Genomic DNA, 24059 nt, shown 5'->3' on the forward strand with positions numbered 1-24059 from the left:
ACAGAAGTTTTTCAGCAGTAGCCTGGTTGCCCTGTAAGCATCTTAGTTTGGCAACAATTTAAATTGTCCTCTCAGACTGGCTCTTCTGGCTCGTAGAGAAGCAGAAGTACTGGACAAAACACCAGCAAATTCTGAGGGGAACTTCAATGGCTGCACATATTAAGGAAGTATTTTTAAAAACAAATATACTAAGTAACTAAGTAACTAACGAAAGAATGAAATTACTTTTATAAGAATAGAAGATTGTACAAGGAGAAACTGGAAACCAGGTTCCAAAGGCCCAAATCTTGCACCTTGCATCTGGAGAAACTGACCACAAAAGACAAGAAATGTAGCCTCTGCTGAGTTAATGTGGGTACATCCCACCTTTGGAAAGCTCAGAATTTTACATCAAAGGAAGGAACAACCAGATATTTTGGGCTTTGCACAAATGACAATATAACAAAAAAAAAAATTATGAAGATTATTTTTAAAGTAGATTGTATGTGTGTGGAAGGCTTGTGTATAATGGTGTTGGGTGCACAGCTTTGCTTACTCTGGTCTGCATAGTTTTTGGTCTTCAGCTCCAGCTGTCGAGTCTGAAATTCAAGGTGTTCCACTTGGATTTGTAGTTCTTTCTTTTCCTGTTCCAGTGCATCTTCAAACTCTATGAACTTCTGCATAGGGAAGAAGTGGAGAAGGAGGCACAGATGAGGATTATACATAAGTTGGGTTTGCCTTACCATGACCCTTCCTCTCCTCACAAAAACAGATTTGAGAGAATATAAACTGAGGGAATATAAATTACAAAACAGAAATAAGAATTTTTTAAGTACTGTAAGTAGCACAACAGCATTTAATCAAGATGAAGAGTCTATTTTATATTAGAAGCGTATTGTTATCTTTAATGCATAATAATATATAAACTATGGTCAACACGAGTTCTGTAAACCAGCACAACTCCATCATTATCAGCAATGCTGGTCTTCTTTGTGACAGGCTGAATTTTGATTCTTGTTAATTTGATGTCACAAAAGGAAAATTTTATTTCCACAATCATGTATTTAAAAATACCTATGTAAAAAACCTTCAGAGTAACTCTTCTAATGATGCAGATGAAAAGAGCTCCACCCAAAATTCCTGTGGGGGGACAAGTCTTGCAGAAATGTGCAAGTCTTTTGGAAAACTAAGCCCACCAGCTCTGGTGCTGCTCACTCCCATCATCACCAACACAGAGGCAGCTGCACACAGCCGTGTGACTCCTGGATAGGACACTGGACCAAAGGAAAGATTCCACAGATACACTCATTTCCAATGAAAACACAACAGGAAAATACCTGATTTCAGGCTCCTCATTCTGTAAACTGTCACTTCTCACCTGTGAGCTTTACTCACTCCCTGACATGGACACCAGCACACATGAGCAGAGTAAAATATGTGGAACATTCCATTCAGCTCCAGTGTGGGATATTACACAACTCATGGTAGGAACTGGAGCCACAGAAGCTCCATATAATGAAATATCATATAGTATACTATAATACCATTAGATCATATAATATAATAAAATATAATGAAATATTTAAACTAAGCAGGATTATTGAAAAACCGCTCAGACTATTCACCAAGTCTTCACAGAAATATCACGAATGTCGTTTATTTCTATCTTTAGCACACTTTTAAAGGGTCTGACAGGGTCTGCAGGCTTAGCAAGCTACTACTGGTTGATACATATTGTTTACATTCTTTCCCCAGTACACAATGCCATTGTTTCCCTTTATTCTCGCTGTTTCAGGAGAGTTTCAAGGACACTGCCTTTAATACTGCCGCCTGGATTAAAAAATGGCTTGTGCAGACAGGCTTTTACTAAAATATCATGCTTTTACTCTGTTAAAATGTTTCTCTCTACACAGGATCCCTGGGAAGTGAATGCATCTCCACATCTCTGCATATAGCTTGACCAGCCTGGTTTTTGTGCAATACATGGTTATCAGAGGTTTTCTGCACAGTACAGTAATGCAATAATGACCCATAACCTACACATCTAGATTTAGAAACAGCTGTTTCTAGTATCACCACTGACACAAACTGGTGGGAATGTCCCTAAGGCTCAGAGAACACATACCTCTCCACAGCAAACCAAGCCTGAATGCTCCCACTAGTCTCACAAGGGCACAGTACTGCAAAACTATCCCATTAGCTGCAGTACACATCCTGGCCTGGCTTACAAACCCAAAATTCAAGTCTCATTACGTCTGCATAGTTCCATCCAAGGAAGCCAGAAGTACAGCATTATTTGCACCAACCAGTCCAGTAACTAGAACACCAACCCAAAAGCTGAGCTGCATGAGGACAGCTAGGGTTGGGAGCAGCCCTGGATCTGGAGTTCTTGAGGATGAAATCAAGAAGGAAATTAAGCCAAGCAGGGTTTTATCCACCCTTAAAAATGTTTATGGGCCAAGATGAGCCCACAGGAAGCAAGAGGGGTCTGTGAAGAGCTCATAAGGCTCTGCTCCTGACCCTGCCTCTCTTTCTCTCTATCTGTTTGCCAAATCCTCCTTAGGTCCAGGCCCATCAGATTCACCAGTACATGTACATTGGCTGGAGAAACCTCCTCTGTCTAAAAGCATGGATAATGGGGAAGAAAATCTCCTTCCCTCTGCCCTCTGCATGGGGGAAATGTTCTCTCCACAAGCACCACTGCTCAGGAACATGAGAATTTCAATTTAACAAATTAAAGCTTTGTTTTACTCAAAAAGAGACAGACAGTGGTAAGAATATTTTTTGGCAAAGACTCACAGGGAAACTAACATATTTAAATGCTCAGTAAGATTATTTTGTTAAATCTCTACATGAAAATACCCACATTGCTGCACTCTCAGGGTAAACCCAGTGCACATTCTCTATTGCTTTTACTGGAATTATTATCAGGGACACTGAAGCCATCATTATAAATGGGATTCTCTCTGCAGTTGACTGAAAGCAACAATATTTATGATTCTTGCAAACTTTTAAAACTGCTCAATAAATTCCTGGGAGCAGTGACTCAATTTGCATTCCTACACAACCGTATTTTTAGAAACAAGCAAACACGCTTTAGCCACTTCTTGCTTCCCTGCACTCAGTGTTCCGCAGTGCCTTTAACTTCTAACTGGGCTTTTAACTTTATTCCTCTTCCTGCCCAAATATACTGTAGTAAGTGTTTGGGGTTTTTTCCCACTTATGACTGTTTTGCACAGAATTTTCTAGAAATAGCACCAATGCCAACACCTTTCTTCTGCTATAAAGAAATCATGTCAGAGGCTAAACATTTACTTATTATTTAAGATTGTTCAGGGGTTTAGATTTTTAAGTAGGTGTTTCTTCCTGAAATATCAATTAAACACTGAAATCCTTTAGTCACTCACCCAGAAACTTGTTTTATGGGTTCTGAGAACTTTATAGAACAACCTGCCTTGTAAATTTGTGGATTTATTTTTGAAACCTTTTTCAGAACAATACAATTTCAGAATGAGTAAAAAAGGAAAAGAAGCCCTAACAGACACTGACAATGAGCAACAGAGCTGAGAAGCAGCAGTTTCACTTGCTCCATCTGTAAGCTGATGGAAACTATTCCCACAAAGAGTCTTTTCCTGGTATAATCTACATCTCCTCATAGGATTTTGCTGGAAGCACTCTGTACTAAAGCTTTATTATTAACCCTTTTAATTACAGCCAAGGGCTAAATCCCCATCCCATCGCAGTGGCTCAGCTTTCACCACTTTCCTGCTCCCCTTTCTCCACCCAGGAACACGCAACTACTTCCCCTCCCCCCTTCCCCAGGCAGGAATGAGGGATTTAGAAACAATAAAAATGAATGCACATTAAGGAAATAATTCACAGGTTTCTCAACAGCAAATTAAAAAAGAAAAGAAGATACAAGCCAAATGTTATTCTAGTAGTGTAGGTCACCTTTAATAGGATTCCTAGATTTGCTACTGCTGTTTTGGTTTAATTCAGAGGAAACTGATTGAAATATTAACTCTTCTATAAATATGGCTCAGTCTTTTTCCTCACACTGTCTATTTTGTAACCCAAAAGTAATCAAAGGAACATAAAACTAAAAATCAATTAAGCACCTGGAAAAGAAAGAAACATGGAGACAATGATATTAAAAATTAATATTGCCCTAGGTGTTTGTAGGGCAGAACAGCATTTTGGATAAAAACCCATCCCGGTGCTGAGGAGATCAAACAATGGCATTTGTATGCAGGGACCCACAGGCTTGACACAGTTCCTGGCTCTGCAGCACCTTATACCTGTTCTGACATCAGAATTCATTACACCTGAGCTTCTCCATGCTCATCACAAGCTCTGACAGCAGAAAAAGTCCGAAGTATAGAGTGAAGTGAGCATGGCAGAATAAGGAGAGTATTCCTGCCAGGGCTTTGCCCAAGGAAGATGTTCCTAATATCCAGATGACACTGCTGCTCATCCTTCATGGCACCAGTGAGCTCTCATGAGGGTATCCAGGCAGACTCTATTTTTTCCCAGTAAGGCCACAACAGACATTCCATACAGCATCCACGGAAATGCCTCACTAGCCACTAGAAGCAGCAGAGATTTAACTAACTTTAGTCAGAGATGTGAGCAGACCCGAAAGTACAACTAAGCTGCACCAGAAGTTTGGAGAAAATAGGCACTCGATGTTCATATGAGTTAATCTTGTGAATGAGAGAGAGCCTCCAGAGACAGACAGCAGATGCAGCACCTTGTCTCCAGCATAATGCCAGACCACAGGCCACAAGATGCGGCTCAAAGCCCAAGGTATGCGGCTGCAGGTGGCCCAGATGAGCAGCCAGACTGGCTCCAGCATCTCTGCTGCCCAAACACAATCTGCCAAGTGTATTCCCAGCACACAGGAAATCCCCAGTCACACAGATTTCTCTGCACCAAACTCTGCCTTCACATGGTGCTGGAAATTTCCAACACGGCAGGAGAAAAGAGAGCAAAAACTGCATAAGGGTTTTTTTTATGGTTTTTTTTAACTTTTTTTTAACCAGGCTCCCAGAGGCAGTCATACTGCAAGTACATGTTTTTCAGTGAATACAACTCAGTAAACAAATATCCACTGGCATTTCACTTTTTCCATTTCTTTCAGGGAGACTATACAACCCTGACCCTGTTGAAGCTGTAGGAATTTCTCAGTAACTTGGAGGGGAACCAGTATATCACCCCAACCCTTTAAAACCTCCTAAAAATAACCAGGCAGAGGGAACACTAACTTGTAAGTCTCCTTCCCATCAGAATATTTTCTGGCTGTAATATTTACAAAAAGCATCAAACACAGTTATAAGAGAAAAAGAATTCTTACGATTTACTCTCACACTTTTCATGCTTTTTATCTTCAGTCTGTGCCCAGCCAATCCTCCCTAAATGCTGCAGAGATGTTTGATGCACAAAGATTAAATTCCAAAGTTCTGTGCATGCTAATTCACACTTGCTAACCAGCAAGCTTTCCTAAGGGCAGGGGATATTCGCAGGAATCAAATCCACAATTCTGACCTCAGAACAGTACAATTCCAATGACTTCTGAAAGCAGGCACTACAAATAGTGCTCTTTCATTATAAACATTTAACAGGAGAATAGAATCACACAATTGGTTTGGGTTGGAAAGGACCTTAAAGACCATCTTGTTCCTGTACCCTGCCACGGTACCTTCTACTACACCACTTTGTTGCAAGCCAAATAAACCTGTCCTTGAACACTTCCAAGTATGGGGCAGCTACAGCTTCTTTGGGCAACCTGCACAAGGGCCTCCCCACCTTCACAGGGAACAATTTCTTCCCAATATCCTATCTAACCCTGCTCTCTGTCAGTTTGAAGCCAAGTAGGGGACAAAAAAAACCCAAAGAAACAACCAAACAGCATAGCCTCATGGACTTTTTAAATGCATCTTAAAATAACCCAATACACTCTTTACAAAGCACTTTACTATACACTCTGCCACAATTCCAATGCCCAGGCTACTGAGTTTTAACACTGCATTGCAAATAATTGATGGCATTCTTTCACTTTAGTGCTGCCAAGAGGCAAAAGAAAAATCTGGTGGTGGTGAAGCATACCAGGTTGAGCCTGCTAATGCACCTGCCCTTGATTTCAGAGGTTTCTCATTCCTAGGGCGAGGTGCTGTCGCTGGTTTTCCCTGATGGTTTCACTGAACAGAGCTCAGCTCACACCTTGACCTCCAGAATTCACAGGTTCCAACTCCAGCTTTCTGGAGATGAAATAAAGACATTCAGAAAAGAGAAATAAAAAGGACATGAGAATTCCACTAATGGTAAAGAAAAACTACTTTTTCTTTGGTCTCCCACCATGACAAACCAGTGGGTGCACTGGAAGTAGAAACAGCCCCCAGCCCCAGGATTTCTCAACAGCAAGGCTGACCAAAACATTAGTATTTTATTTTTTTCCCCCTTTTTTTTTTCCAGAGCTGTCATGGAGTTACTTTACCTTTAAGGGAGTTGGAGTTGCTGGGAAGTGCTTGGAGTCTTTTCTCTTGACCAATTATCGGTCATTGCTGGGAATTGACAGCAGTTTAGGCCATTGAAAAGTGGGATCAACTTGTGAACCCTACCTTAAAATGTAAAAGCAGAGCTCTCTGGGTTCTCTTTGTTTTCTGGCTGTGGAGGGTGGCTGAGCTCCAGGCCTCTCGTCCCTGCCCAGGCCATGCGGCTGGGCGGGGATGGGGCCGGGCCTGCCTCGTCTCCCGGCCGGGAGATGGGGGGGCCTGGGGAAGGTTTTCTTCGGGCCCGGGCCGGGCCGATCTCTGGCTCGGCTGCAGGTTTTGCTGTAACTAATTCACTAGAAACTGCCCAGTGAAGAAAGAGGGAAACCCTGGACTTGCAGCGGGTTGGAGCAGAGACTACACGCTCTAGAGCAGCCATGAAGAACTTCCCATCGCAGACGGCTCCAGCTCCTGTTCGGCAGAGATCACCGAACCATCTACAAAAGCCTGGGCAAGATGTTAACTCTTTCATTACCCAGATGAGACTTGCGGATTAATCTTTTTATCCAGAGAGAGAGAGAGAGAGATATCAACATGAAAAGAGACTTTATAAACTACCAGTGACAGGAAAGAAAAGAAGCTTCAAGGAAAGTAGAGAATTAAGAAGATGCTTTAATTAAGCTGAAATATCTCCCTGTTAAAACTATGGAGATGGACAATGAAGTCCTGAAAAGAACTCCTTTAATTCATGATATAGGATCTAGAGAGGAATAGTGTTCAAAGTGTAAATTTGAGTAAAGAGTAATTATAGTATAGTGAAGTACTAGGAGATTAAAAGCCTTGAGAGGCCATGAGAAAACTGTTGAGAGATTTGAAGCCCTGAGAGGCCATGAGAAAACTGTTTTCTGGTGAAGCTCACAGAAACAGATGAAGAAGACTTTTTTTTTTCTTTTTTTGCCTTTGAATAACTTATCCTTAAAAATGCTATCTCTAGACGCATGGCCCATACACACTTCAGAGTGATGTGAGAATGGGAGGAGTGAACTCTAATAATAGCATCTCTAGACAGCTAACATTAGGGCAATAGAAAACTATAACAAAAATAGTTTTCTTGTGAGAAACTCCATAAATTAACAGGAAGAAACTTCTGTTTCTCTATAAAGATTGGTAAAAAGACTAGCAAGAATTGGGACTGTTTTAACCATCAGAGTTCCAGAGTTTTTGTCTCTGTTGTCATGTGTACAAGGGAATAGTGGGTAGATAGGGGATGGAAAGGTTTTTCTGGAAGTTTATTCTGGTGTTCTTATTACTGTGGTTTGTCAATAAACTTTCTTTTTTTTTCCCCTTTTAAGTTGTATGCCTGTTTTGCTCTTATTCTAATCCATATCTCACAGCAAGAAGTAAGTAATTTTCTTAGTTAGTGGTTTAAAACCACGACAAGAGCCTCTACACCTAATTTCAAATAATGATTTCTGAATATGAACAATTAAACATTTAATCACCTCAGTCATCTAAGAGAACTGGAATATGAAACTACTATTCATATAAATGTCACATGCAATTTTTTCTGCAAGGCTCTATCCCTGGATTCCAAGAAGAATCACTGATCTGTAATAATCCAGGATTATGGCAAACAACAGTGGTTCACACACTACTCTTCAAGGGAAAAAAACTATCACAAAACCATACCAAGGCCAAAGAATGACCATGCTTCTGAAGAGCAGTAGTACATTGTGGATTGCTTGGCTTCCTGCTTTCCTGTCTCTTGAAAAGGAAGAAAATTACTAAAAATAGTAATATATCATCAGAAATCATCGGATCAGTGAGAAATCAAACAGAGACAGAGATGCACAGAGATTCAGAAATCTCATTATGTGGCCTTAATATGTGGTGGCTGGCAGTGTGTGCAGTGGGTGCCCAGCAAAGGGAGTGCTGGGGTTCAGTCCAGACCTGAGTTGGGGTGCAGGGCTGTGGGTGAAAGCTGTGTTGGAAGAAGAAACCCCTCACTAGAAGCAGCTGTAGTTTCCTTTTAGCCTGGGAAGCAGGGAGAGGGAGGGTATTCTTCCCCTCAACTTCATTCAGGTGAGACCCCACCTGCAGTGCTGCCTCCAGTTCAGGGGTCCTCATCACAAGGATGTAGAGCTCCAGGAGTGAGTCCAGAGGAGGCCACAGACATGCTCAGACCACTGCCAGAGTGCAGGGTTAAATGGAATACTAGGAAGAAATTCTTCCCTGTGAGGGTGGCGAGGCCCTGGCACAAGGTTGGTGGTGACCAGGTTGGGTGGGACTTGGAGCACCCTGGGACGACAGAAGGTGTCCCTGCCCATGACAGGGAGCAGGACAAGATGGGCTTTAAGGTCTCTTCCAGTCCAAACCATTCTGTGATTCTATCTTCAGCTTTTTATCCCTATAGGCACTTATTTCACAAAGATGAAGTAGAATATTAAGAAATTGAGTTGTCTACTTTACACCAATGTTACCTTGACCTTATCGCACAAAAACATTCCCAGCAGAAAGGCAGTACAGATATATTTAGTGTTTCCCTTGGGAAAACAAAGAGTTTAATAATATTTAAAACTGCTCTCCCTTGCTGGTCTCAAGAGCTGAAATGAACCCTCAGAAAACAGAAAACCATGATCATTAGTTACCCCTCAGTGATAAAAACATACCTGCATTTCCATCATGCTATACCTAAAAAGAATTTTAGAAACATTTTGGCTCCTTGAGAGCAATGTCATTTACAGGTAAAAAAAAACTCCCTGTATTTCACCTGATTATCACTCATCTTGCTCCTCAGTGCCTCAAGGTGACAGACCCATGGGTCTGGGGGTGCTCCAAGCAATGCCACCCTTTCTCCTGGAAAGCGCTTGCCTTCAGCAGATCCTGTTCCAAGTGATTGCAGTCATGGTACCTGTAGAGTGAACCCCTGATCCTGATGACATCAGGAAGAGTAAATTATGGTAACAGACTGTATGTTCTCCATCTCCAAAGGATCTCAATTACAGGAAACAGAAGACACTGTCTCCACTATAAGTGTTACAGCACACAGCCCAAAAGGCCAAACTCTCCCCCTTCCGCACTGCACTTGACTCAAACCTTCAGAGTGGCCCAGCTTAGCCCAGTGATGAGGTTTCTCTTCACTCTGGTTTCAAGCCAGCATATGTTCTATTTTTGGGGCTCTCTGAGTTACTTCTGGAAGGCAAGTCTATCAAACGAGCAAAGAAATCAGGTGGAATCTCCCCCTGGGTTACATTCCACAGTTTATTTCTGTGACGGGGAATCCAAAGGATGAGAGACAAAGGATTTGGGGTCTGGGGGGTCTCTTTTAACAGGGTTTTTTGGAGGGAGGGAACATCAGAGAGAGAAACAATTATTTTTCTCTGCTAGTGTATTTTACAAACTTTCTACAAATCAAGGTTACACATACCAAGATAAGAAACAACAGACACCAACTTCTTCAAGTGCCCACAAAGGTGTAGGAGTATTCTCCACAGAGGGGCAGAGGGGGAGAGAAAGGTGGGGGGAGGCACGGTTTCCTGGCAACGCAGGAGGGAAAGAAAGGGAAGGTAAGAATGCCCTCTCGGCTTCCATAGCTCAAAGGCACTCTGGGACAGGAAAAACAGAGTTACAAGTTTCATGCTGGAGAGAAGGGTCTCTCTCCTCCCAACCCGGTGCTTTCCAGGCTAAAGAGATTTCAAGCAGCTGGAAATGCCAGCTGGGTCCCCTCTCCACTCCATCCGGCCTCTCGCTGAGGAGAGAAAACTTCAGTAACCATGGTAACTTGCCTCCAGGTAAGCAATAGGAGAAAAAGAAGTGTGGGGGGCTGGGGGGGTGGAAATCACAACCGGAAAAGGGAAAAGATATATCTCAAGCTATCAACTACAACATGCACTGACAAAAAGCTGAACAGAGCTGCAGTTCTGGCATGAAGAACCAACAATTTAAATCTGCGACTAGAGCACACTTGTTAAAACTCACTAGTAGCTGATTTACCAACTCATACTTTTTCAGAATCTTACGCTATACTTGTCATAAAACTGAGCAAATGCTGTGTTCTCAGATGTCCCTTGCAGACAGTGCTCTGTGTTCTCCTGTGTCCTCTGTTCTGCTTACTGTGGTTTCCTCATTTTGAGTGTATTTGTGCCATCACAGCTGTGGCAACTGTGAAAACTCTAACATTTTTATTGCAGAGCTTGACCTGAAGTTCAAACCATATTCCCGGTACAGCATACATTACATATCAGCCCTGGAGGAATTTTATATTCGAAATGCATTATTACAATAACCTTTTTATATTGAGTAATTAATATGTATATAACCCTGAATCACATGAAGACATATATATAAGCATTTCATATGGAAAAATAATTATCAGCCTTCCTCAGGTGAGGTCTCTGTCTGCAAATAAAGCTGACTGTAAACATGGCAAATTATTAGCAAAATGCCCAAAACATCATAAAAGAGAACAGTATAATGTCATTTTAACTGTATTTTTAACCAAGCTTTTACAATTTATTAGCCTAGAAGGATACACAGTACATAGCTTCAATAATAGGCTACAGAGCTTCAAATACATGTGTAAAGAACATAGAGAATATATAAAAGCAAAAAAGGCAAAAATCAATTCGGCATCAGTGGAAAGATGCTCTGAGCTATGCCCTGTGCTGGAATCTTAGCTATCCTCAAAGACAAATGCACTCCTGAAGGAACATTCCAACCTCCATGGAAGCATAGTGAAATAACATTTCCTTTATATCTGTAGAGCTTGGAGATAAAAGATTTATGTTCCTGAAGCCAACTTCAAGAAGTGAAAATAACATCTTTTATCTACTAGATATTCAATAATCATAGATGGGACTTTGGCTGCCTTCTGTGAAATAAATGACTTTTTTGTTGATGTATGCAAAGATTACCATCTCCCATATTCCTGTTCCACGGGACCTGAGCCTTTTTCCAAGGGAGACTTACTTTTCCCTTATGATGCTCTCCATGCAGTAAGCCTGGTCTTCCAGCACAGCCAAAAGACAGAGGGACCCTCCCACACCTCGGACCCTGCTCCAGGCTCTGCCTCAGACAGTGTTCACCCATCCAGCTGCTCTCATCTCCCAATGGGACTAATGACAAGGTTAATTGTGACAGAAGATGCAGGAGAAGAAAGGGGTGCACCAAGAAGGGATGGGCTTCTGGTAGAACAGCTGGCCTTGATAACAGCCTTAACCTTATTTCCACCAGAATGGCAAACAAGAAGGAAGGTGTGGCTATGAAGTCCTGCAGATGACACTAGACTAGGAAGTGTCACTAAAGAGAACAAACTATCACAGAGAAAAACTGGATGATGCTGGAGACCAGAGCAATGCAGGGCTGAACAGCACTTGAGTGCACATGAGAACCATCACTTGGGCTGTGACGAGAAGGATGGAGAGGAAGGAGCTGAGGAAGGAGCTGATGATCGGCGTCGTGGTGACATGCTCTGGGCCAGGTGCAACTGCAGCCACAGAGGGCAGAGAGGAGATGGACATGCTGCCATTTCAACTACTCCATGTCATATAGGCCACACCAGACTACTAACAAAGATGAAAGCCCCCACATAAACCTTATTACTAACACTTTGAAAAAGGCCATGGGCCACTGGGACACTCACAGAGAGCATTTACACACTATAAGGCACAGGTAAGTTTTCTCTGGAAAATCACATGTTATTCCTCCTGCCTCTCAGAGAGAGGACCAGACGGAGCACCAGATGTGGCTAAGGGTCAGTCAAGGAAATATGAGGGAATCTATAAAACAAGACTAGGCTGGCCAAGTGACACATGGCACAGGCCAGTAAATCTGCCTTCTTTGGCAAGGGAATAGAGTTTGGCTCCAGGGCCCTGTAGAGACCAGACAGGACAGGACCAGTTTCCCTTAAAAAAAAAAAAAGAAATAAATACTTGGTAGGGAAAAAATTCACTAGTAGTAAAAGACAATGATAGCACGATAACAAACCAGGAAAACCAGGCCATGAATTAAAACCCAAAAAAGTATTCCACTGCAATTTTGAGGAAGGATGGAATAGAGGCAGGAGGTTTAACCAAGCTTGATATATTTTTGAAACAGATTATGTTACTTGAGTTCCTGCAAAACTCAAGGACTGGACATGCTGACTCAGGAAGTCCTTTCCAGTGCTGCTGCCCTGTTTTTAAGGAAGAGCAGGTGTTTCTGAGAATGCTGGTAGCAAAACAGCTACAGAACTGGGGCAAAAATTACTATGCAGTATGAAGTCCTTAGGGCTCAAGTCTGAAGTAATTCAACTTAAACCAAGACAGTGCTCAGTGATGTGGCTATACCTACTACAGCTACACACATTTTTAATGTTAACCTTAATGTGGGTGTATAAACACACAGCTTATACTATCCAATATTAACAGGTGGAGTGGCTGTCAGACATCCATCACCTTGTAACATGCATGACCCTCCTGCTTCACACACTGCTTCCACAGTAGACTACTCCATGAAAGCAGTGCACTTGGACAGACGCATTCCCAGTAAAATTCCCTGGTAAGAACTAGTTTAAGATGAGTTTCCCTACTTCAAGATCATAGATGTGGATCCTCTCCAAAATCATAGTGCCCCAAGTGAAGCAAGTGTAAAGCATTCAACTATCACTGTCCAGACTTTGGCCTGCCTGATTTTAATTTCTTCCTAAATATTTTATATATTTTTACATGTATGACATTGCATTACTGAAGTCACAGTTTTCTGCCTTCTGCATAGCTTAGCACAAGCGTCCATTCTGGGAGATAAAAGACACTGATGCACTGGTTTTAAATGCTGACCAGAGACGAGCATGGATTACAATAGACAGTGAAACAAATATTAATGGAAAAACATTATAAAAAGAAAAAAAAAATAAAATTACACAAGCTGGTAGTGTAAACTTGTCTTCCTTTGTGAGGGCAAAAATATATTTGTAGGTATTTTTGTTATCTGGAATTATGGTGCAAATTATGTGGTGGTTTTGACTGAACTCAAGACCACTACAAAAGCCACCCAGCTGAAGGAATGGCAAGGCACACAAAAGCCAGGGAGGTGGGACAAGGTGGGGCTAACTGAAATGTCATCAGTGATTCAAACAAGTAGAATTTACAGAAAGATGCTGCAGTTTCACCACAGATGCAACAGTGGTTGTGATGAAAAACTCTGTTAAACTACAGAACTAACCCAAGAGGTGTTAAATCCTTAGTTTACAAGTTTAAAAGTTAGTAACAAAGTGCGCAGAAGATCAAAGACCATGCACAAGTGAGAAGCAGAGCAGCCACTGGCAGCTAAAGGGGAGTAGGCAGGTGGGAGGGCAGGGCCCCAGAATGAGGGAACAGCCTATCACTGAAGCCACAGTCACATAGGAAGGAAGGAAGAAGACCGCCTGATGTACAACCCCAACTCCAGCCCAGGAGTAGCGGGGCAGCCTATGGAGGCAGTGGAGTCACTGTCCCTAGAGGTGCTCAAAAAACAACTGGACATGGCGTTCAGCGCTTTGGTCTGGTTGACATGGTAGCAATGGGTCAAAGGTTGGACTTGCTGATCTTGAAGGTCTTTTCTAACCTAAATGATTTTGTGATGTCCCTCCTGAGACACTGTCCTCCCCTCCAAAGTAGAATTCTCTGGTTTTGCTAATAAATAGAGATTACTGATTTAGCTCAACCAAAACATGTACTTGAGTTATCTTAAAAAGCTATCATTGAATGGTGAAATAAATGATAAAATACACTGAAATGACATCTCTCTCCATCATGGGGAGGAGAAGGTACTTCTCCATACCCAAGTTCTTAAAAATGTATGGTACCTCACATTGTACACTTCCCCTATATGTGCTGTTCATAAATGTGTTGCAAATAGGCTCTTTCAGTCCTTTTTCAAGCACAGAATCCCAAACCAGAATAGGGCAAAAAGCTAATGTGCTTTTGGGCCATACGCCTTGAAAATACCCAACCATTAACAGATCAGTAAATTTTCCTGTTTTCAGTTAGTACTTACAATTATTATATACAATTATCTTTTGGGAAAAACTCAGCAAGCGTCCAATGGGAAAATCTTTCCACAAAACCTTGCAGGTGGACGAGCAGGCAACCCTCTGCTGAAGCTGTCTTGAGAGGGACAAGCAGGTCTGCTCTGGAACTGAGTAGCAACTCGCATTTACACCACCAAGTGGGATGGCCAGGACCCAGGCAGAATAGGAAAGATAATTAAGAGCCTGAAACTGTTTTTATCAGACTCAGTTGAGCATCATGTCCTGCTAAGAGCAGGTCACTTCCAACCAGGGCACTGGGACAGAAGACAGACACCAGTAGGTGTTCATGACCAGAGAAGGCCACATCACAATTCAACTCAGGAGCAAAAGGTTTGGTGCTTCCCACTGAATCCTGAAATAAAGCCACCTGTCCTGCCAGGCAAGATACACCTGGGACATCCCTTGCTTCCTCCTCAATGGCATGATAGTATTCAGTCTGCTACAGCCTGTCAGAGGCACCAAGACAGCCAATGATGATGGGAATGTGGGCGGCCTTCATCCTCCCCAGTGGACAAAAGAAACAATGAAGGTGGCAAGGTGCCTTTGCTAGATGGAAGACCATAATTTTCAGGAAAATGAAGATTGACTGGAGAATTTTCTTGAAACTTCAGTCATTACAATCCCTCTCCAAACTTGATGGGATATGGGGGGATGGCTTTAAACTTCAGGAGGTTAGGTATTACAAAGAAATTACTCCCTGTGAAGGTCGGGAAGCCCAGGCACAGGTCGCCCAGGGAAACTGTGGATGCCCCATTCCTGGAAGTGTCCAAGGCCAGGGTTTGGATGGTGCTTGGATCAACCTGGTGTAGTGCGAGGTGTCCCTGCCCATGGCAGGGGGTGGAACGAGATGAGCTTGAAGGTCCATTCCAACACAAACCAGTCTGTGATTCTACTATTTAAATCTACCTGCAATGGTAGTAAAGCCAAATCCTCCCAGACTTCTTGGCTTTTCTCTTAAAACTCTGCATCCTGGATCTCCAGTAGTAACTTCTGCCTACATATACCTGGGGACATTCCAAAAGTATGACTGACAAATCAACTTGCAAAGCCATTAACAGAAAGGGACCAGGCAGCAGCTCTTTCATTACACCAGAGGAAGAAGTTCCTCATCAAAGCTCACTTGGGGATCACAGTCTGACTTGCACGGGTAACCCTGCATAATTGAGGGGAAACCTGGCCATCGCCTCTGATCATCATTATCAACTGATATTCAGGTTTTCCTAAACTGCTTTTTAAATAAATCACAGCTCATAATGCTTGCTCACAATTTTATTTACAAGGCAATTTTTAGTAACACACTGATATTTATGAATATTAATAATTGCCATGAGCTTGAGCAAGGATTTGTATGAAGGCTCTGTGTCTGGATACAGATTTTTTCATTCCAAGATTAGTGAGAATAAAGGTTACCAGATGGCAAGGACTGATTCCTCATAGAGACATGATTTAGAAGCATGCATCATAGGGCCAGTCTCTATTGCAAAACGGCATCACAAACTGTCTTTGGTACATTCCTCTAAATTAACAGAACTTGTAAACAGAAGTGTCTCTAAATGCATTTCATCCCAGCAGTGTAGAATTCATGAATTTTTTTAGAAAAAATTTTATTATAAAACTAATTATGTGTTTATAGCAAGTGGCTTTCCAACAGCTGATGTCCTATAACATTATCTCTAATAAGCTAGAAACATGTATAGTTTTCACCAAAAAAAAATTATTCTGCATACAAACTTTTGATGGGGTGAAGATGAAAAAAGTACAATGGAAGGAACAAGCTGCTTCTGCATCACTCAGAGCATAACCCCAAAGCATCTGTACTTCAGCTCTCAGTGTGCATTGGGTATCCTCCATCAGACCAGCTGACGAGAAAGCAGCAGCGGGACACACATCACTCCACAGCACAAAGCCAGCACTGGCTGATCCCACAAGAGCTGGGGTCCCCAGCACAGCACATTCTACAACCCTCAGGATGCATCACTGCTGCCAGCATAGGTTCCACCGGCACTGCCACCCCACCCCATAGCCAACAATGCTTCACTGCCCTTCTCTAGAGCCATGTGCAAAGGATGAGACAAAGAAAAAAGGGCAGATTGCCACAAAACTGCCATCATACCAGGAAAGAAGAGAGCAGTCCCTGCTGTGCTGTCCTGTGGGCAGGAAGGGGGGGGGGGGCACCTGATCCAGAATGTCAGGCAACACCCCTGCTGCTGGCAGAGGCAGCTCTCCACCCTCACTTTGAGCAGACAAAAGGCATCACTGAGTTACCTCCCAACAAATGTCACAATCTACCTTCAGAGGAAGGAAGGAATTATCTCTTTAGTGTTATTAGTATTAACATCAATTCTAGTCCTGCATCAGAAGACACAAGATGGGATAGTAAGTTTTTAACTTACAATCCTATTCAGTTTTAATTGCTGGAGGGTTTGTAAGGAAAGGCACGCTCAGCATCCCAACACTGCCAACCCTTTTCCCAAGAGGCACATACTGACTGTCGGCCAATGCAGTTAGCCACTGTCAATTTTAGGAGCTCTCTAAACAAAGACACAGAGTCTTTAGAAATGAGACATTTATTCTGTGCAGGTTGCAAGCTGTAGGTTTCCACGAATCAAGCACAATATAGTTACATCTTAACACACATCCATGCCTACTTAATGCATATTCTTTGTATGACAATCTTAAGTAACACTTGAAACACAAAGTTCTTTTTCTTTATTAAGCAACTTCTGTCATAGCAGTTATCAGACAACATGTTTACAAAAGGTGAGAAAATTCAGCCTGGGGAGAGACACCATGAAGGAGGCTGTAAGGCCAGTGAGCTTCTTTCACCAGTTCAGAGAGAACATTAGAATCTTAATCTAAAATAACTAACCTACTTAGATACAAATTTCAAACTCAGGTACCTCCAGAAGCATTTTTTGTTGTTGGTTACTTTATTTTACTATCTTCAGTTGCTGAGTTTTAATAATAATCTACAATACTGTATAATTGTATTGTCAATTAATCATTTGACCATGATCAATTCTGACTCATGGTCAAATGAAATCACTGAAAAAAAGGCATAAGAGAAAATTGAGACACAATGGTTAACATCCCCAAAACATGAAGTTTGCGTCACCCAGACGACACAACAGTGTCACCACAAATGCTCTCACTTGTGTTGCTTTCTAATTCTGAACAACTAAATGGATGTATTTTGGGAAAAAGGAACAAGTATCATAAATATGTAAGGAACATCTTCCTGCTCAGCAGAAGACTATCATTACAAGTATCACAGTACTTCTGATGAGAATGAAGAATCTGGTTTGTCCAGGACCAAAAGCTTTTGTAAATCAAGGTAAGTGCAGAAGAGAATTCAAGGTAAATTGGAATAACCCTCTAATAGCCACAAATACTCTGATACTTCTTCCATGGGTGAATGTCTTGGTTTGGAAGGCAGGTGTCTGTTAGGGAGGGCAGGAGCCTCCTCTGGAATGAAAAATGTAAACCCCCTCCCTCCAAATTATAATTTCAAAATTAAGGGGCTCTCAGGCAAAGATATGGGGGTTGGAATAAGAGTTCTTTACTAGTATGTATAACAAGACACAAAACAACAATAACCAGGGACCCCATGAAAGCATTCTTGGCCGAGACGGGAAAGGATGGAGAAGCTTTGCCCCACAAACCCCCTTGCGGGCAGTCGATCCCGGTGCCCCTACAGGACTCTGCGGAACACTTAGCTGGTACGGCAGGAATGTGCAGAGATCCTGGGCTGGTGGATGAGGTGTATCAGCAGCTCCGTGGCAGTGCCTAGCACTGCAGGACTGAGCAGAAAATCCTGGGCCGGTGGACGAGGTGTATCAGAAGCTCCAGGGCGATGGCTGGCACTGCAGGACATCCCAGCAGGACAAGGGGTGTGAGGCCCACAGAAGAAGAAGAAGAAGCAGCTCCATCTGGGTTATGGCGAATTCCTTTCTCCAAGCAACAACAGCTCCGAGTGTGTTCTGCTCTGAAGCCAAAGAAGCGAGCTCCCCAGCAGCTACCCCTACCCTCTCTTTTTCCTGCCCCCATTCCCCCTGGGCCCAGACAAACTCTGTCTTCTCAAGCACCCAGTAAGTACCTGCAGTCAGGTTTCCCCACAATTAATGGGGAAAATTCTATAGGTGAGAAAGGACAAAAGAAAGGACACCTAACCCCAGCATTATAATCTGATAGTGCCTGCAAGCTCCAGGAACGGACCAAGAGGGTGTGAAGGATATGGAGACAGATCAGGTACCCAGTGAACCTGCATTTCACGCTTGCCAGTTATTTTCACCAGCCTATAGTGCAAAGGATCCATGTAAAAGCATCTGGTCTCCCATACTCCGCAAAGCTTTCCTCATTGGATGCTATGAGGTCTCCATCAGACTGCAGAAATTCCCATTAATCAGATATTTTTAAGATAAATTTTCAGGTTGGGGAAACAAAACACCTTCCCGGGCTGGAAGTCATTCCACAGAGAAAGCAGATACAAGGCAGGACAAGAGAAAGCACTTACAGTGTGCTTTCTCCATAACTATCACTTTTGTCATCCTTCCTCCCCATCTCCCTAAAGAGGAGGGTACAAGGTAGGACAATATTTAAGGCATCCCGTAACAAATGGGGGGAGGTTGTTACAAGCCTTTGTGCTGTTTGAGATGCAGACAGGAGTCAGCAAACTCGCCATATTTCCACAGCAGAAAGCTCTTCAGGTACATGTGGCAGCCACAGTGCCCCTCACAAAGGACCAGCTCTTCCAAAATACTGCCACTGATCTTCAAACAAGACATCGAAGCCTTCTTATTACATTAAAATTACTTACTGGTAATTGAGTGTGCTTCTAAGGTAGATAACAATGCAAACAGCAAGCTATAACAAGGAGTGATGGCCCCAGAGACACGACAGCAGGAGACAGGCACACTGCTTCTTGTGGGAAAGGATGACAACACCCAGGTGTCCTTCAATTAAAAGTTCTACACTTGGCAATGCCAGCAAAGGGCTTTCACAGTTCACATCCTGCCCCTGTGGAATACAGGCCCATGCTGGGGTCACCCAGCTTGGCAGAAAACTGGGGTTGCTGGCGGACACCAGGTTAAACATGAACCAGTGATGTGACCTGGGGGCAATGAGTGTTCTGGGCTATGGCCACCAGGTTGAGAGTGCTGTGCCCAGTGATGGACTCTCTAGCACAAGGGGGACAGAGAAAGACTGAAGAGAACCCAGTGAAGGACCACAAGTATAACAAAAGGATTGGAATACCTGGAGAAGAGCAGGTTCAAGGGGTCTCATCAATGTATATGAATATCTGAAGGGGAAGTGCAGAGATGAAGGAGCAGTCTCTCTCTCCAGTGTGCTCAGTGACAGAACAAAAAGAAATGTGCACAAACTGCAACACAGCTGGTTCCCTTTAAACATAAGAAAACCATTTTTCCCTATGAGCACTGGCACAGATTGCCCAAGGAGATCTTGTAGTCTCCCACCATCTTGGAAACACTCAAACACTGCTTGGACATGCTCATGGGCAGCCTGCTCTGGGTGACCCTGCTTGAGCAACGGGAGCAAATGAGCTCCAAAGGCTCCTTCCAACCTCAACCAGTCTGTGGTTCTGTCAAAAGACCCATAGAGAAGCCCACAATAACAATGCTGAAGACAGCCCATTGTCACAGGAGGCAGGAGACATTGCTTCAAGGGGTTACCATGCTGCTGAAGCCCACACCGCACCCTAGAGAGCTCAAGACAGCACTGTCCATCTCCTGGCCAAGTCCAACAACACAAGTCCATGAGACCTGCAGCCCAGCAGGCTCTGCCACACATTTATATGCTAACTCCTTGTTCCAAGAGCCCAGCAGAGGCCCAGGACACTGACACAGCAGCAGCACCTGCCCTTCAACACCTGCAGCCTGGCAACACATTGACTACTGACCAGGAGTCAAGTGTATGGGAACAACCAGTGTTACTGAGGCAGAGGTTTTCCCAGCCACATTCCAATGGAAGTTGCTCCCAGGTGCTGGACTGCCACAGCACAGAACACAAGCTACATAAAGTCTACAAAAGGGGTCAGATCTTCTGATGAGCACCAAGTCCTTACCTCTACACCATACCTATATGCATCTTCAATGACTACCATTTTAAACACTCTAATGAGCATGAACTGATGTTGCAAAGCACTCTTACTTTGATACTAAAGAGCTTTGTGTTCTGTGGACAGCCACCACCATTCCTTTGGGACATAAATTTCCCTAGAAGCAGTTTTCATGCAACAAGGTGTCTGAAGGCACCTCCCACATGGCAGAGGCCCATCTGGCTTTTCTAACTCCAAGAAGCCATGCAAACACTCCCCAAACACCCTTGTAAAGCTTTTATGTGCATTCACATGTCCACATTCATCTTGGCATCAGTGCCCAGTGTGATGAACAACAACTGCAGAAATCAGCATTTAGGGCACACAGTGATGCTTGTCTTCAAGAGAGGAAGAATATAGAACATTAGAAAAGCAGTTTGCTTTGAGACATCAAAATGTCTCATTAAGAGTGGACCCAGTAAGGCAAATTTTCCCTAGGGATTTCTGCAGGTCCCTAGCCCTTTCCTCATCCCAACTCTACCTCTACACATCCCCTGAGCAGACTCCAGAAAACAACAGTATGCGCATGCTGGACCCATCTGCCCCGGACCCACGTGCTAACTGTCCTGCTGCCAATCACTAGCACAGTGCTAACTCTATCTGTCCCTTCAACATCCAGGACCTCCACTTGACCTTTATCTTTCACTGTTTACCAAAAAGACACACTAAAAAATTTAAGTAACCTTTTTATTTAACAAATATGTCTGAAAGCAGCCACCAGTTTCCTAAGTTATTTGGGGCTCTCCTAAGAGCAATCACAACAGCTTCATTTCCTTAAGAGATCAAGCTAAACCAAATACTTAGCCACTAAAAAATAAGTAATGCCCTATGCACCTGTCCAAATACCAGGGCCACAAAGGTGGTAAAGGGACTGGAACATCTTGCATAGGCGGAGCAGTTGAGAGGGCTGGGGCTGCTCAAGAAGGCTCTGGGAGATCTGACTAAGGTGCTCAAGTACCTGCTGGGAGGGAGCAAGGATGAGACTCTGCTCTGGACAGGTGGCAATGGGCACAAGAGAAACCACACAGAATTCCATCTGAATGCAAGGACGCACATTTTTCCTGCAAGGGGTCAGACACTGGGACAGGTGGCCCAGAGACATTGCAGAGTCTCTATTCATGGAGATGTTCAAACTCTAACTAGGTCCTGGACAATCTGCTCCAGCTGCCCCTAACTGATCAAGGGTGTGGGACTCAATCTCAGGAGATTACAGACACACTAGAGGAGTCTGTGATTCCACAGACCACCAAACCACACAAGCAATAATGACCCTACAGTCACACATATGTATTCCATGTTTGTATGAAACAGATGGAAGAAAACAAAACCACGAAAATCTGGTGCAATCCCATATCTTCAGTAGCTGGGAGGTCATGGAAAATTTCAATAACAACAGCAACTGACAGCACTGCCTCAGGCCAAGGAACTTGTATTCAAAATCCACTTGCCCAGATGCTTTTGCTGCCATATTTTAGGACAAGTAAAAAACAAGAAGTCTCTACAAAGAAGTCTCTACAACCTAAGCATTAGAAAATAGTTATTAGAAAATAAAGCATTAATTTGCTTTTGGCAAAAAATAATTTAAAAGACAATATGTAGAATTATCTTAAGACAGTGATTTTGGGAAGGAAAACCTTCCTTTATGGCCTTTAGTGAAAAGGAAGCTGTTTCTCTGCCCACAGCAGGGGTGTTGGAACTAGACTTGGATATAGGAACTAGATAGTTGGAACTAGGTGTTGGAACTAGATGAAACTATTTCAAGTATCTATGATTCTACAATTAATATTAATTTAACAAACCATACCTGTACAGTCTGCTGTGCACAACTGCTGCATAAAGATGAACAGCAAGGTGCAATGGCTCTGCACGGTGGTAATCAGCCAATACAAAGCACATTTTTATGCCAGAACAATGCCCACCTGTTATACCAGTTACTTTGAATTTAATAAATCAACATAAAGCAACCATAAACTCAGGGTCTTTGACAGGATATTGCAAGAGAACAGATCAATTTTTCATCTCCAACCTCTCAGTGTCCATTAATTGTTGTAACTGGCACTCAGACACAAAGAGGAATCAAGACTAAGGTCAAATCCTGTTTCCAGGGGAGGATCTTCCCAGTTAGAAATGAAGATCTTACCCAAGGCACAGATCACGAAACTGATACTGTTGGAGGAGTGGGATGGACAGTCCCTGGTCACTGTGGCACGGTTTCAGAGCAGCAATGCACATTCTGGGAAGAAAACACTTTTCTGGTTTTTGATTGTGTACAATTACCTGACAGCAGAATTCCCATAATATGTAATTTACTGCAGAGTAAGCAGTACGTGGGAAACAAGTAAAGATAAATAATGTACTTTGTTATATACTGAGGGAAACAGCAGCTGTGCAGTCCATGCATGACCTTGTAATAGGGGGTCTGTAGAGGCAGAATGCTCATTTATTCTCATAAGAAACACATTATCTATTCCTTTTTGATAACAAATCTCCTTGCAGACACTTCCCCCACTTACAGTGAGCTGTGCATAAGGATGACAGTATATCTTCAGCAGCAGCAGCACTTTTTAATCTCACTTTTTAAAAATACCATTGGCAAATGGCATTTGCCACGGTTCCCAAGTTTCCTTGTAGGGAATGTAACTGCTATCAGTACATTTGTTTCCAGAAGACACATCCTGTATCTAGTAAGCCCAGAACAGAAATCCACTCCAGTCCAAAGATGCAAGATGGACTGTTTCAACGTCCATTTGCAGTCTCATTTTTTCCCATAAATAGTTTACTTTAAAAATTAATTCTCAGAAGCTGCAAAATGCTGTCTCTACACAACATAAATAAGCCTTGTGTACTCAGGACAATTTTTCAACCCCTACAAGCATTCAAAAGAACTTCAGGATCATTTATTAGTCCATTAATACATAATTAGAACTTGGGACTAAAACTTTTAACTGACTGGCTCTTGCTTTCAGAATCAATAATGGACCACAAGTTACAAAGCTTCTTACACATGACTATTAAGCAACAAGAACACATCTGTGAAAATCTTGCATATGTTTTACACCATTCTCCGGTTCAACAACTATTTCATTAATTACCATTTCTTTTATTTTATTATTACCCCATATCAAATCAGGACTTGACTCCTAGGAAAGCAACTGAATCTTAAATCTTCTGCTCTTCCTTTGTCTAGAAGACAGAAAAACTCACTTTTTAGGAAGTTTAAAGGAGATGATATGGTGGGGATGATGTGGTGAGGATGGATTTTTTCAGCACCAAAGCTCTATCCCAGCTCACAGACTGTCACTCCAAAAGGCTGAACAACAATCCCTATGGCTCCCAGCCTTCAAGGCTGAAAGAATGTTGTGTATTTCAGCAGGGACAGGCACAGACGCAGGAAGATAAAAGAGTGCAGATCACCTCCCATCTGTCTTGT

At 42.8% G+C, this 24059-nt stretch overlaps 1 protein-coding gene across 50 annotated transcripts in view; it reads right to left on the reverse strand.

Moving 5' to 3' along the window:
• Window positions 1–24059, reverse strand: part of MAPK8IP3 (mitogen-activated protein kinase 8 interacting protein 3) — a 77404-nt gene that overhangs the window by 51869 nt on the left and 1476 nt on the right. For all 50 annotated transcript variants that reach the window (XR_015277542.1, XR_015277540.1, XR_015277539.1 and 47 more), the window contains exon 2: window positions 536–656. Coding sequence is in view for 26 of the 50 variants with exons in the window: in XM_086855083.1 (XP_086711209.1) it covers window positions 536–656 (121 nt within the window). In the remaining 24 variants the exon portion in view is untranslated. The remainder of the gene's footprint in view (window positions 1–535; window positions 657–24059) is intronic.

This window comes from Cyanistes caeruleus, chromosome 17, assembly GCF_971803275.1.
Source record: "Cyanistes caeruleus chromosome 17, bCyaCae1.hap1.1, whole genome shotgun sequence".
NCBI classification, from domain to species: domain Eukaryota; kingdom Metazoa; phylum Chordata; class Aves; order Passeriformes; family Paridae; genus Cyanistes; species Cyanistes caeruleus.